At 46.4% G+C, this 13,906-nt stretch overlaps 1 protein-coding gene across 1 annotated transcript; it reads right to left on the reverse strand.

The window, feature by feature from the left end:
- Positions 1 to 12,052: 12,052 nt before the first annotated feature.
- Positions 12,053 to 13,028, reverse strand: LOC120928316 (vomeronasal type-2 receptor 26-like). The gene has a single exon (XM_040339428.1). The coding sequence runs from the start codon at positions 12,887 to 12,889 to the stop codon at positions 12,053 to 12,055; it is 837 nt and encodes a 278-aa protein (XP_040195362.1). The 5' UTR covers positions 12,890 to 13,028.
- Between the last annotated feature and the right edge of the window lie 878 nt (positions 13,029 to 13,906).

Raw genomic sequence — 13,906 nt, forward strand, 5'->3', positions numbered from 1 at the left:
GGGCCCTACAATGGAGACATCAAGTAGGGAGGAGGCAGACAAGCGGAGCTCCCCCTTTTGGGTGGCGATCCGCATAAACTACATGAACAGTCATTCTGTACAGCAAAGAAACAGTGAGAAAATACTACATACATACAAGTAACAAAGCTATCCTGTGCATATAATATATCTGCTAGATTGATGGCCCCTCTACACCCCAGATATCCCCCATCACTCTGACCCCTCTAGACCCCGGAAATCCCCCCAGCACTCTGACCCCTCTACACCCCAGATATCCCCCCAGCACTCTGACCCCTCTACACCCCAGATATCCCCCTAGCACTCTGACCCCTTTACACCCCAGATATCCCCCAGCACTCTGACCCCTCTACACCCCAGATATCCCCCCAGCACTCTGACCCCTCTACACCCCAGATATCCCCCTAGCACTCTGACCCCTTTACACCCCAGATATCCCCCAGCACTCTGACCCCTCTACACCCCAGATATCCCCCCAGCACTCTGACCCCTCTACACTCCAGATATCCCCCTAGCACTCTGACCCCTCTACACCCCATATATCCCCACAGCACTCTGACCCCTCTACACCCCATATATCCCCACAGCACTCTGACCCCTCTACACCTCAGAAATCCCCCCAGCACTCTGACCCCTCTACACCCCTGATATCCCCCTAGCACTCTGACCCCTCTACACCCCATATATCCCCACAGCACTCTGACCCCTCTACACCCCATATATCCCCACAGCACTCTGACCCCTTCTACACCCCAGAAATCCACCCATCACTCTGACCCCTCTACACCCCAGATATCCCCCCAGCACTCTGACCCCTCTACACCCCAGATCCCCCCAGCACTCTGACCCCTCTACACCTCAGAGATCCCCCCAGCACTCTGACCCCATCTACATCCCAGATCCCCCCAGCACTCTGACCCCTTCTACACCCAGATATCCCCCCAGCACTCTCACCCCTTCTACACCCCAGAAGTCCACCCATCACTCTGACCCCTCTACACCCCAGAAATCCCCCCAGCACTCTGACCCCTCTACACCCCAGATATCCCCCAGCACTCTGACCCCTCTACACCCCAGATATCCCCCCAGCACTCTGACCCCGCTACACCCCAGAAATCCCCACAGCACTCTGACCCCTCTACACCCCAGATATCCCCCCAGCACTCTGACCCCTCTACATCCCAGATATCCCCCCAGCACTCTGACCCCTCTACACCCCAGATATCCCCCCAGCACTCTCACCCCTTCTACACCCCAGATATCCGACCAGCACTCTGACCCCTCTACACCCCAGATATCCCCCCAGCACTCTGACCCCTCTACATCCCAGATATCCCCCCAGCACTCTGACCCCTCTACATCTCAGATATCCCCCCAGCACTCTGACCCCTCTACACCCCAGATATCCCCCCAGCACTCTGACCCCTCTACATCCCAGATCCCCCCAGCACTCTGACCCCTCTACACCTCAGAGATCCCCCCAGCACTCTGACCCCTCTACATCCCAGAAATCCCCCCAGCACTCTGACCCCTCTACACCACAGATATCTCCCAGCTATCTGACCCCTCTACACCCCAGATATCCCCCCAGCACTCTGATCCCTTCTACACCCCAGATATCCGACCAGCACTCTGACCCCTCTACACCCCAGATATCCCCCCAGCACTCTGACCCCTCTACACCCCAGATATCCCCCCAGCACTCTGACCCCTCTACACCCCAGATATCCCCCCAGCACTCTGACCCCTTGAATGAATGAATGAATGAATGAAAACTTATATAGCGCGGCACATGCGAACTTAATAGCCTCTGGGCGCTTGTTGTTCCTGTCTCCTTTGGTATCAAAAGAGATGAGTCTTGATCTTTCTCCTGAATGCTAAGTGGTTCTCCTCCAACCGAATGCTGGTTGGTAAAGCGTTCCATAGTCTAGGCCCTTGGACCGTGAATCTTCTTTCTCCTTTGGACTTGTATCTGGCTTTGGGTATCTGGAGGACATTTTGATTGGTGGATCGCAGAACGTGATTGGGATTATGAGCTTTTATTTTTTCGCATAGATAATGGGGAGCATTCCCATAGATACATCTATGCGTTAGACAGAGTGCTTTAAAAGTAATTCTGTCTTTTACTGGTAACCAATGAAGGGCTCTCAGTGAAGGTGAGATTGATTCCCAAGGTTTTTTCCCAGTCACAAGTCTAGCGGCCGTATTTTGAACGACTTGTAGACGAGCGATTTGGTACTTGGGGAGTCCGTGGGAAAAGGGCATTTGCATAGTCCAATCTTGAGTTTACAATAGCTCCCACCACGACCGCTATGTCTTCCTTGGGGATAAAAGGAGTAAGTCTGCGTAGCAGGCGGAGAAGATGGTGAGATCCGCTGACTACTGACCCTATTTGTGCGTCCAATGTCATGTGAGAGTCAAAGATGACCCCGAGACTTTTGACTTTGGCGCTAGGGGGGATGATTTTGCCCAGAATGGGCGGGGGGATCCAAGTTGTTGTAGGTTGATTCATACGCTTGGCGTGAAACAGGAGAAGTTCTGTTTTCTCTCCATTGAGTTTAAGATAACTCTATGGCCTTGTACTCACGACCGGATCTGTGCGCTGGAAACTGTCTGCCCGACAGTTTCCGGCGTACAAGGCTGATTTTTGTTTGGTTCCGCTGGCTTGTACACACCAGCGGACCAAATTACCGTCGTACCGGAACGCGTGCACGTAAACTACGTACGACGTCACTATAAAGGGGAAGACCAAACTTAATGGCGCCGCCCTCTGTTCCTCTTTTGCTAGTTACGGGTTTGCTCGTGTTAGTGAAGGTTTGGTTAGAGCTGATTCGCGCTTCTCGGTCTCCAGGCTTTGACAGCGTGTATTCACGGGTTCAGTGCGTGTGCTTGCGGTAACGTAGTTGTCATTCGGCTATAGGCTAGCAGGTTGTTTCTGCTTTAGCAGTTGCATCCTGTGCGCTCGTATCTGTTTGTCACGCGTTTGTCGCAGGTAGTGCTGGATTTGCGAGTGCTTTCTGTTTGAGTGTGTTCTTGACTGACCAGCCGGCCGGTTTGAAGCCATGATGGAGCAGCAGCGTCAATTTTCGCGAGTTGGTGCTGTTTATGGGATGGCTGCTGGATATGTTCATTTTTCCAGTACTTTGGCCAGAAACAGGGGGCGGAGGCGTTTCTGGACCAAGAATTGGTTGCGCCAGCGTGACCAGTTCTCACATATGCCTCTGCTTAGGGAACTCCAGGAGAATAATCCTAATGACTTTAGGAATTTTCTCCGCATGACGGACCCCGTATTCAACAGTCTGCTGGAACTTCTGTCCCCCTATATCACGAGGCAGGACACTGTGATGCGCCAAGCCATCACGGCCGAGCAGAGGCTTATTGCCACGTTGCGGTACCTGGCGACTGGGAGGAGCCTGCAGGACCTCAAGTTCTCGACAGGCATCTCTCCGCAGGCGCTTGGGGTCATCATACCGGACACGTGTGCTGCCATCATCAAAGTTATGCATGAGGAGTATATTAAGGTAAGTTTCCTGGCTGTAATAATGTTGCTAACTAACTTTATTTTTAATTTCCCAGATATGCTGTGTGTTTAACTAACGTTCCCTTTTCTCCCTATGCATGTTGATATCAGCTTTACATGTTTTTTTCTTGGCCTACCTGCATATTTGTCCCTTACCCAATATTAACCTGTCCAGCATGCTATCCTAGGGACAAACCCACCTTGCCATTTTTTAAAACAGGACTTTTTGGTTTTTGTGTCCCCCCCCCCCTTCAAACTTTTATTGTCCCCATCAGAGGGCTGTGGAGTCTCTTAATGAAGTGGCCCTATATATTTCATTTCCCAAATTCTCCATGCACATTTTTCAAATGCAATTTTAATACTTTGAAGTGTCACAAGGATGCTTGTAGGATGTTTTTATTCCAAAGTACTAAATCTCTTTTTTTGTTTGTCCCCACAGCTACCCTCCACACCACAGGAATGGCAGTCTGTGGCTTCCCAATTTGCCCAGCGGTGGGATTTTCCGAACTGCGGTGGAGCAATAGATGGGAAACACGTCCGCATTGTGCCCCCACCCCACTCGGGGTCCTACTATTATAATTACAAGGGTTATCATAGTATTGTGTTGATGGCGGTGGTGTCGGCACAGTATGAGTTTCTATATGTGGACGTGGGGAAGAATGGCCGCATGTCTGATGGGGGAGTGTTCGCACGGACTGATTTCTATGATCGTCTCCAAGCTGGTGGTCTGGCATTGCCACCAGATGAAGATAATGTGGAAGGACTTCCGTTTGTGTTCCTAGCGGACGAGGCTTTCGGGCTTGGTCCTCACCTCATGCGGCCTTTTCCCCAGAGGACCCTCACCTCAGAGAGGAGTGTGTTTAATTTTCGGTTGGCCAGGGCTCGGAGGGTAGTCGAGAATGCCTTTGGGATACTCACCAACCGGTTCCGCCTGTTCAGGACATCGATACATCTGGCGGAATATAAATTGGACACCGTTGTATTTGCCTGCTGCATTTTGCACAACTTTTTACGCAGGCACTCCCAGACGTACCTACCCGACATCGGTTCTGAGGCAAGACTACCCTCAGATCCCCTTCCCGGGCTGGACACTGGTCGCGCTGGCTTGGCCCCCCAATCAGCTCGTGAGGTACGCGACAAATATGTTGAGTACTTCATGGGTCGGGGGGCCATTGCTATGCCAGATCATATTTCTTTCTAATTCGGCCCCCAAAGAAAGGAATATTCTCTCAAATAATAAATAATTAGACCATTGGACTTTATACAGTTGTTTGTCATTAATGCTTTTTCTCTTTTTATCTGTCTTCCTGGTTCTCTAACTAACTTCTTCAATTTTAATGCATAATTGATTTCTCCACTTTTAGTAAATAACCACATTTAGCACAGTATTCACTCATCTACAAACAGGGTATTGAGTCTAGAAATAAGAAGCAACTCCATTTGTCAATTTTGAGGTCAAGTTTTTTAATTTTTGCTTGTTCATGACCCCAAAAATTATTTTATATTTTTTTCATTACTCCCTGCTTTTGTACTTAGGAGTCTACAAAACTTTTTTAAATTTTTTTTTTTTTTTTCAGGTAATTCAACCAAAAATATTATGCAGATTATACATTTTTTAACAAGTTCACATTTTTGTTTATCAAATATAGTTAGATTTATTGTTTACATATATATATATATATAGAATATTTTTGGTGGGGTGTTTACCGCCTTAGTATTTTTTATTTTCTGCATATTTTTTATGCACAAAAACCAATATTTTGTTAACAATTTTTTTTTTTTTGGTGTGTTTTTCAATAAGAAAATTTGTTGCTGAGATTTAGGAGTCAAATCTCGACTTCACTAAATTCAGTGATTAGAGAGATTTATAATTCTATATATATATCTTTTTTTTTTTTTTTCGGTGTTTATTCTTTATGGTCTAAACTTTATAGTATCCAAAAATGTTCAACATGGTCAAAAAGTAACAAAATACAATTATAAAAATATAAAAACTCACAACAGCAGTCAGTCATGGTGTGCTTTCACACTGGAACACGCCAAAATTTGAAGATACACACATTCAGTGCAAACTCGCCAAATGTCATTGGTTCAACAGACAAATGGCCACATGTGCTATCTGACATCATGGGTGATCAATGTCTGTGTTCTGTGGGAGCAAACCCTTCCTCTCAACTACTTGAGGATGGAGGAGGGGGTTGGACCCACAAAGCACAGACACTAGATATTCTGTGATGGCAGATAGCACATGTTGGCACACTGTGTGTGTATCTTCAAATTTTGGCGTATTCATTATTAAAACAGTAAAAATGTTTGTGGGGGCGGGGGATGGGCGGGGGGTGTTTCAGTCTTTGACACGGCCCATCATGTCAATAATATTTTTAAAATTAGATTCGATGACCATCATTCTTTGCCGCATATTGTCCATTTCCGTGCAGCATTCCAAAAGGACATTTGTTAAATTCTCTTCCATGACAACCATCCTTTCACGCATATTGTGCATTTCAGTGCTGCACTCCATTACCTGCTGAATAATTATAGCAGCACTTGCACGTGAAAATATTGGCACACCATCCTCCTCCCCTAAAAAATAAAATAAAATGGTCATTTACAAAATTATTTTTCGATGAGGCCTATCTACATATGTTTTTTTTAATCAAGCTAGGGTGACACTGACCTGATGGGCTTCTCCTTTCCACCTCTTCGACATCTTCTATCACTCCTCCTTCTTCCACCACCTCCCCATCATCTTCTATCACTCCTCCTTCTTCCACCACCTCCCCATCATCTTCTATCACTCCTCCTTCCACCACTTCCCCATCATCTTCGACTCCTCCTTCATCCATCAATCCACCTTCTTTCAATTCGCCAAATTGTTCTTCCGCCACTTGCCCTTCATCTGCTATAAATTCTAAGTCCAAAATTACTTCTTCCTCCTCTCTTCCTTCCTCCTTTCTTCCTTCCTCCTCTCCTTCCACATCCTCTTCTCCTTCCACATCCTCTTCTCCTTCCACATCCTCTTCTCCTTCCACATCCTCTTCTCCTTCCACATCCTCCTCCTCCTCCACATGTTGAGATGGCAGATTTTGGCCTTGTCTGGCCCTCTCTGCCTCCTCCAAATGCTGGCGACTTCTTTCCCCTGAAATAAACAAAAAAAAATGTAGACTCATCAGCACACAGATATTGGAGAGCATAAATCGCATACATTGCTTAGAAGATGCTTTCATTTAGTTACTTTTATCTTTCACCAAACCTACATTTTGCAATTACTTCTATGGGAAGCTCTGATCCTGCCCCTTTTTAGCAAAGTGACACACATGGATGTCCCCCCTAAACAGTATTTCTGGGAGACCCTACCAAAACCCATTTTTGGTTTGGGGAGACACAGGTGCTCTGCATTGCAGATGTGAAAACATCTGCTTTATTACCACTGTTTTTAGAATGAATCCTGTTTGCCTTTCCCATTCTCCTAATTTTATTTTTTTGAACTAGCTTTTACACAATGTTTACAAACAAAGTTTTTGGCCAGTGAGCCATGTCCAGGTGTGTTGTTCCTGGAATAACCGAGCCTTTCTGAGAAACTATGTGATGTTACGTGGTTTACTAAGAACACTATTTGTAAATATGTAGGTATTTATGTCATAAAAAAAAAATTACAACATGTCTTTAAAATTACAAGCAGGCCAAGGAGGCAGATGGTGAAATATACATGGCAACACATTATTGCAGACAATCACCCACCCCCCCCCCCAACCCCAATATATATTTACTTACTTTTACGCAGAATTTTAAGTATTTTCTTCATCTGATGTGGCTCCCTCAATTTTAAGTCTGACCAGCGTTTCCTCAGCTGTTCCTTGGACCTGGTGATCCCAAACATCCTCTGCATTCTCCTCGCCACCTTGTCCATAATATGTGCCTTTCGGCGGTTAGGGGTCTTGTATGGGCCTAATTCACCATCATAGTCCTTCTTTCGCATGATGTAAACTAACTCTACCATTTCCTGGAACCGCATATTAGTGGCTTTGTATCTTCTTGGCCTTGATCGGGACGTCCCTGCCTCTGTCCCTTCACTTGTGGCATGAGAGCATCGTGCCCGCTCGTGTGACATCGCCATCTTTCCTTTCCCACAGAGATTATGGGCGTGGAAAAGATGAATTCTTACGCCATGGGCGGAGAAGAGGGCGGCGTTTAATACATACGCGGAGTGTAGAGAATGCAAACAACGTGTTTACGTCGGTTACGCGGAGAATCTTCGAGCGCATCCAGAACATACACAGTTAACGCCATATTTCCTAAACTCATTGATTAGGGGCCTCGCAAAGGTGACGAGGGCGGGGTTTAATAAATACGCGGAGTGTTTAAAAGGTGCACGCCGTGATTACGCATCTTACGCGGTAATTAGGCGAGCGTGAGAAACGAGGAGCGAGAGACAGGAAGGTAAGGAAATTAAAAATGTGATCAGCAGAGGCCTTGAAAATGTAGACACATGGGATGGGGGTTTGGGCTGTTGGTTGCACCCTTTTTAAGCTATTCTGTCTATGGGGTACCACAATGTTATTTTGGTATCCAAATGCTTTTGGACACCTCACAAAATAGAGATGTGAACAATGCTGTACCTCATTGACAAGTTTTTGAATGGTGTATTCAGATCAGGCAAAGTATTGTTCAAGTGTTGGTTGTACAGAGGTCATTAGGAAGTGTCTTTTATGTCATCCATTGTCAGGGGCATGAGATTTACACATGAAAGAGTGCCTAGATGAATACTGTCATTTGTAAGCATTGTTTATTTTTCTATATTAAAAATATTTACTGCAATGTTAACAATGGCTCTGCATCTATCAAATCAATGTTTGGTACAACCAATGCGGCCGAGCTGCCAATCATTGTTTAAACAAGAGAGACTGTGTTTGTAATTAGATATAGGTAATACATTTCAAGACACATATTATATCAAGGTCAACGCTGATCCTTTTGAATATTTATTTTTCTTTGGTTTATGTTTTGCGAATCTAGACTCCAAAAGAAATATCATTTTTCAAAAAGTGAAATGGACCAACTACAAACCAAGGAAGCTATAGAGGCCTTACTTCAAAAATATCAGGACACGCCCATCCTGTGGAATTCAAAACACGCATTATATTGCAATAAAGATGTACGAGCGGCAGCACTAGAAGAGCTAGCAAACTATATGCAAACATGGGTGCCAGGATGCACTGCCAACATGGTGAAGGATAAACTTGCCAACCTCAGAAGCACATACAGGAGAGCATACAAAGCTAATAAAAGCAAAAAATCGGGAGCAGCAGCAACACAAGCAAAGGAACCCAAACTGTGGTATTATAAACAGATGGCTTTTTTGCGGGACGAAATGGAAGGCAGGAAAACGATGTCGAGTCTTTCTTCCAACCTTTCCTCCATGCTACCTTCCAGCGGACCTTACCCAGATGACCACAGCCCTGCAGAGTCGGAGGAAGAGGGCCTGGCTGACAGAGATGCAGATCTGCCACCCTTCGATGAGGAGGTATAGTAGTTTCCTCTATATTTCTGGCGTAAATAATTCTTGGTGGATTAATGATTTGATATTGTAAAAGCAAAGCCAAGCTGGGAAAAAGCCAAAAAAAAGGTGTACAGACAAATAGGTGTCAGGGATGACAACTGCAGGGGTCAGAAGTAGAGTGTATTCAAGTAATAATGAACAGAAAATAGTAAACGAAAAACATGAAAATGAGTGTGGTTTTATTTAGCGAAATTGTAAAAAATGTCCTTTTTTTTCCACACAGGAAGAAGAGATCAGCCAGGAGGTGGCAGATCCTCAGGTGTCTGTCAGCCAGGAGGAGGCCGGGGTCAGTGGCAGCCAGGAGGAGGCCGGGGTCAGTGGCAGCCAGGAGGAGGCTGGGCCCAGTGGCCTGCAGCAGGTCCCCCCGGCCAGGAGAACCACCACCAGCCAGTCTTCTCCCCCCCAGGTGAGGCCATCAGGCCGAAGGAGGCAGTTGAGGCCTGTGGAGGAGGCAAGCCTCCGCATGATACAGGAGGCAAGCGCCATCATGAGGGCCCCCCTCAACCCCACAGAGGCCTTCAGTGCCTCATTGGCCCACGATTTGAATGAAGGGGAGGAGGACCAGAGAAGACTGGCAAAGGCCCTGATGAACCAGGTCCTTTGGTGGATGCAGAAGGGCCTGCTGACCCCAGACACTGGGCTATGTGACCCGGCCCGGCTTGCGGAACACCATCCTCCTGCTGCCACATCGACCCCACCTGCAAGACCCCGTGTTAGATCCGCTGGAAGGCTGCCTGGAGGGAAGGCTGGAAAGAGGAGGAAACGTTGATTCTCTGCCTTCCATTTCCTTCCACATAAAGGACATCTTGTTTGGACTACCACAGTTTGGGTTCCTTTGTTTCTGTGCTGCTGCTTCCTATTTTTGGGTTTGGCTCCTGAGGCTTGGAAGTTTATCCTTCACCATGTTGGAAATGCAAGTTTGCATATAGTTTGCTATCTATTCTAGTGCTGCCGTTCTGTTTATTTTTTGTGATGACATTTGCCTGAATAAAAGGCTTTTTGCTTTCATTTGAAAACATGTCTATTGTTTGTTATACTGTGGGGATTATTAGGCAGCAAACCTTTAATAAATATACAATGGGTCATTTACAAAGGACACACTCCTTGGGGGGGGGGGGGGGGGACATTTGGTGTGCCAACATGGTTTAATATTCTCAAATGAAAAAAAAAAAAAAAAAAAAAAAAACATGTTAAAAAAAAATAAACTAAATGGTGACATAACTAGAAACAACAAAAAACAAAAAAAGATGCACATTCCTTAACAAAAATGACTACTATAAATTATGGAGGACCACCAACCAAAACACACGTCTGGCATAGAAAACATTATTAAAGGATTACATCACAAGCAAGAAATGTGACATTTCAGTATGGGACAACTCTATTGAAATTGCATCAGCAAGAGAACGGGGTTATTCTAGCAAGAGAAGAATTAATAAAACGAGGCAAGAAAATGTGGTTTAGTGCGCCTTTTTAAGACATTGTTCTCTTGCTAGAATAAAAGGTTTCTAATGACGAATGTGCCATATCCCAAACAAACGCGAGTTTTACCTGAACGAGCGCTCCCGTCTCCTCATTTGGACTGAGCATGCGCGGGGTTTTTGTACGCTGCTTTTGTGTACAGACGACCGAACATGTCTGACGGACACGATTCCAGCAGACTGTTTTAAAGCAAGACCAGGAAACAGTTGTTCGTTGGAAAACGGTCTGGCCGACGATTGTTTGCTGGAATCCTGTCTGTTACTGCCTACACACGAACGAACATGTCCGCTGAAACTGGTCCGCGGACCAGTTTCAGCAGACATGTTTGGTCGTGAGTACGGGGCCTTTGTCATCCAGTCCTCTATCAAAGAGAGGTATGTCTCTAGATTGAGGTGATGATCCTTTTTATTGCAAATGCAATAAACACCCCAGATATCCCCCCAGCACTCTGACCCCTTCTACACCCCAGAAATCCCCCCAGCACTCTGACCCCTCTACACCCCAGATATCCCCCATCACTCTGACCCCTCTACACACCAGATATCCCCCAGCACTCTGACCCCTCTACACACCAGATATCCCCCATCACTCTGACCCCTCTACACCCCAGATATCCCCCCAGCACTCTGACCCCTCTACACCCCTGATGTCCCCCCAGCACACTTACCCCTCTACACCCCAGATATCCCCCCATCACTCTGACCCCTCTACACCCCAGATATCCCCCCATCACTCTGACCCCTCTACACCCCAGATATCCCCCCAACACTCTGACCCCTCTACATCCCAGATATCCCCCAGCACTCTGACCCCTCTACACCCCAGATATCCCCCAGCACTCTGACCCCTCTACATCCCAGATCCCCCCAGCACTCTGACCCATCTACACCCCAGATATCCCCCAGCACTCTGACCCCTTCACACCCCAGATATCCCCCCCAGCACTCTGACCCCTCTACATCCCAGATATCCCCCCCAGCACTGTAACCATATACCATAAGATACCCCTTGAATTGTGACCCCACTACATCCCTGATACCCCTACACTGTGGCCTCTCTACATCCCTTCTTACGAGTCCAAAGCATTCAAGCTGCTGGCTGTGAAATAATAGGTATCACTCTGCACAGCACGGCGCACCGCTGCCAGACTGTGTTGTACTGTGTATCAATCACTCTCAGTGCCCTCACGGGGCCCCCCAATTTTGGGGCAGTGTGGGTGCAAGGACCAACTGCTTTGGGGAAAGTTCAAGGGTCCCCCATGCAGCTGGGACCCCTGGGCAGTGCCCAAGTATGCCCTCTCATTAAGACAGCACTGCTTAACACTCCAGTCGGGGTTTAATTTAAATGAATGTATTTATTTCTCTATATTTGATACAGTCAAACCCCAGAAGTAGATGCAGATCTCTCAAAATCTATTAATCCATTATATTATATATTACTTGGATGAAATATTTTGTTAGCAGTGTATATTGCTAAACACTGTTCTTCAACAGTATGCTTTTTTTGGTGTTCAGCTCAGGTCTTAAAAGCAGAATGTACAATTTGTGAAAAAATATACAGCCTAATATTCCAGCACTTGAGGCCAATATAGCGAAAACCTCCACAGCCACCACGTATTTCCCTCTGGTGCTCAGATAGGCCGGGATCATGGCAATCCAGACACTGCAGAACACCAGCATGCTGAAGGTGATGTACTTGGCCTCATTAAAACTGTCCGGTAATGTCCTCACCATGAAAGCCAGAAGAAAACTCACAGCTGCCAGAAACCCCATATAACCCAACATAGAGTAGAACCCGATAACTGACCCTTCATTACACTGAATGATGATCTTCCCAGGATAGGAGTCCATGTCATACTCTTGGTAGGGAGGAGACACTGACAGCCAAATAACACAGATCAGAACTTGGACAGAGGAACACGTCAAGACCACAAAATTAGATGCTTTTGCACCCACACACTTTCCCCAGGAGGAGCCGGGCTTGGTGACTTTAAATGCAATGTAGACAGTGATGGTCTTGGCCAGAACAGAGGAGACGGTGACACAGAAGAAGATTCCAAATAAACTTTGTCTCAGCATACAGGTTATATCCACAGGACGACCGAGGAACAAGAAGACACAGAGGAAGCTCAGCAAGATGGAGGTCAGGAGGATGAAGCTCACAGTCCGGTTATTGGCTTTCACAACCGGGGTGTCCCGGTGATAAATTAAATTTGCTATTATAAACAACGTTATGATACAAAATAATAAAGTGGTTAATGATATAATTAATACTATCGAATCATTTTCAAAAGACAGAAAGTCATACATTTTTGGGATACATTTGACTTTCCTCTTATCTGGCCACTCTTCATCTGGACACTTGTGGCAGCTTTCACTATCTATAAAAAAAAATTGAATATGAATTATTTCCGTTCCTAGGCAAGGACTACCGTAATTCTGTTTGTCAAATTAAAGTATATTCTGGCTTTCCAGAACATCGGGGAGACTGTATACAGTTAATGCTCGAGCAGGGCAGCCATCACAAATTTTGGGCACCTTACACAGCTTTAGGTAGGGCCCCTTTGAAGCAGAGAACCGGGGGGGTGCTGGGTGGGGGATCGATGAAAAATAACAAGTGTAATCTCCTGATGCAAGATAATAAAAGGGGGGGGGGGCTGGGGGGATCATCGGGCCCCTTACAAGTGTATTGCAAAAAATAAATACATAAAAAACGAGAGGGGGGCCAGTCGGACCTGTAAGGGGCCCCTGGGGACCATTGGGCCCCTTACAGGTGTAATGAAAAAAAATGGGAGGGGGCCTGTAAGGGGCCCTGGGGACCATTGGGCCCCTTACATGTGTAATGCAAAAAACAAATAAATAAAAAAAACATTAAAACATTAAAAAAAAAAAAAACAGGTGTAATGCCTGTACCCCCCTGATGGCGGCCCTGTACTCGAGTATAAGCCAAATTTTTCAGCACATTTTTTATGTGCTGAAAATTCCCCCATCGGCTTATACTCGAGTCACCTTTTTGCGCCTGATTTCAGGGACCCGGTACTGGCCGGCCATAGGTCCCCTGGACCCCAAACTTAGCACACATGTAGCCCCACTCTTGCTCTACAAGTGTGCAACATTTGTTGTCTGGAGGACCTAGGGCTGGGGAGCAACAATTTTTCAAACTTGGGCACCCCTTCCATAGACTCCCATGTTAAACGTCAGTTGAGTCATGGGCACAGTGAGGCATGGGCACAGTGAGGCATGGGCACAGTGAGGCATGGACACAGTGAGGCATGGACACAGTGAGGCATGGGCATGGTGAGGCATGCACATGGACACAGTGAGGCA

This window comes from Rana temporaria, chromosome 1, assembly GCF_905171775.1.
Source record: "Rana temporaria chromosome 1, aRanTem1.1, whole genome shotgun sequence".
NCBI classification, from domain to species: domain Eukaryota; kingdom Metazoa; phylum Chordata; class Amphibia; order Anura; family Ranidae; genus Rana; species Rana temporaria.

What these genes read in the sequence shown, in the direction of transcription:
- LOC120928316 (XM_040339428.1), bottom strand. Translation starts at nt 12,889, where the DNA reads ATGTATGACTTTCTGTCTTTTGAAAATGATTCGATAGTATTAATTATA.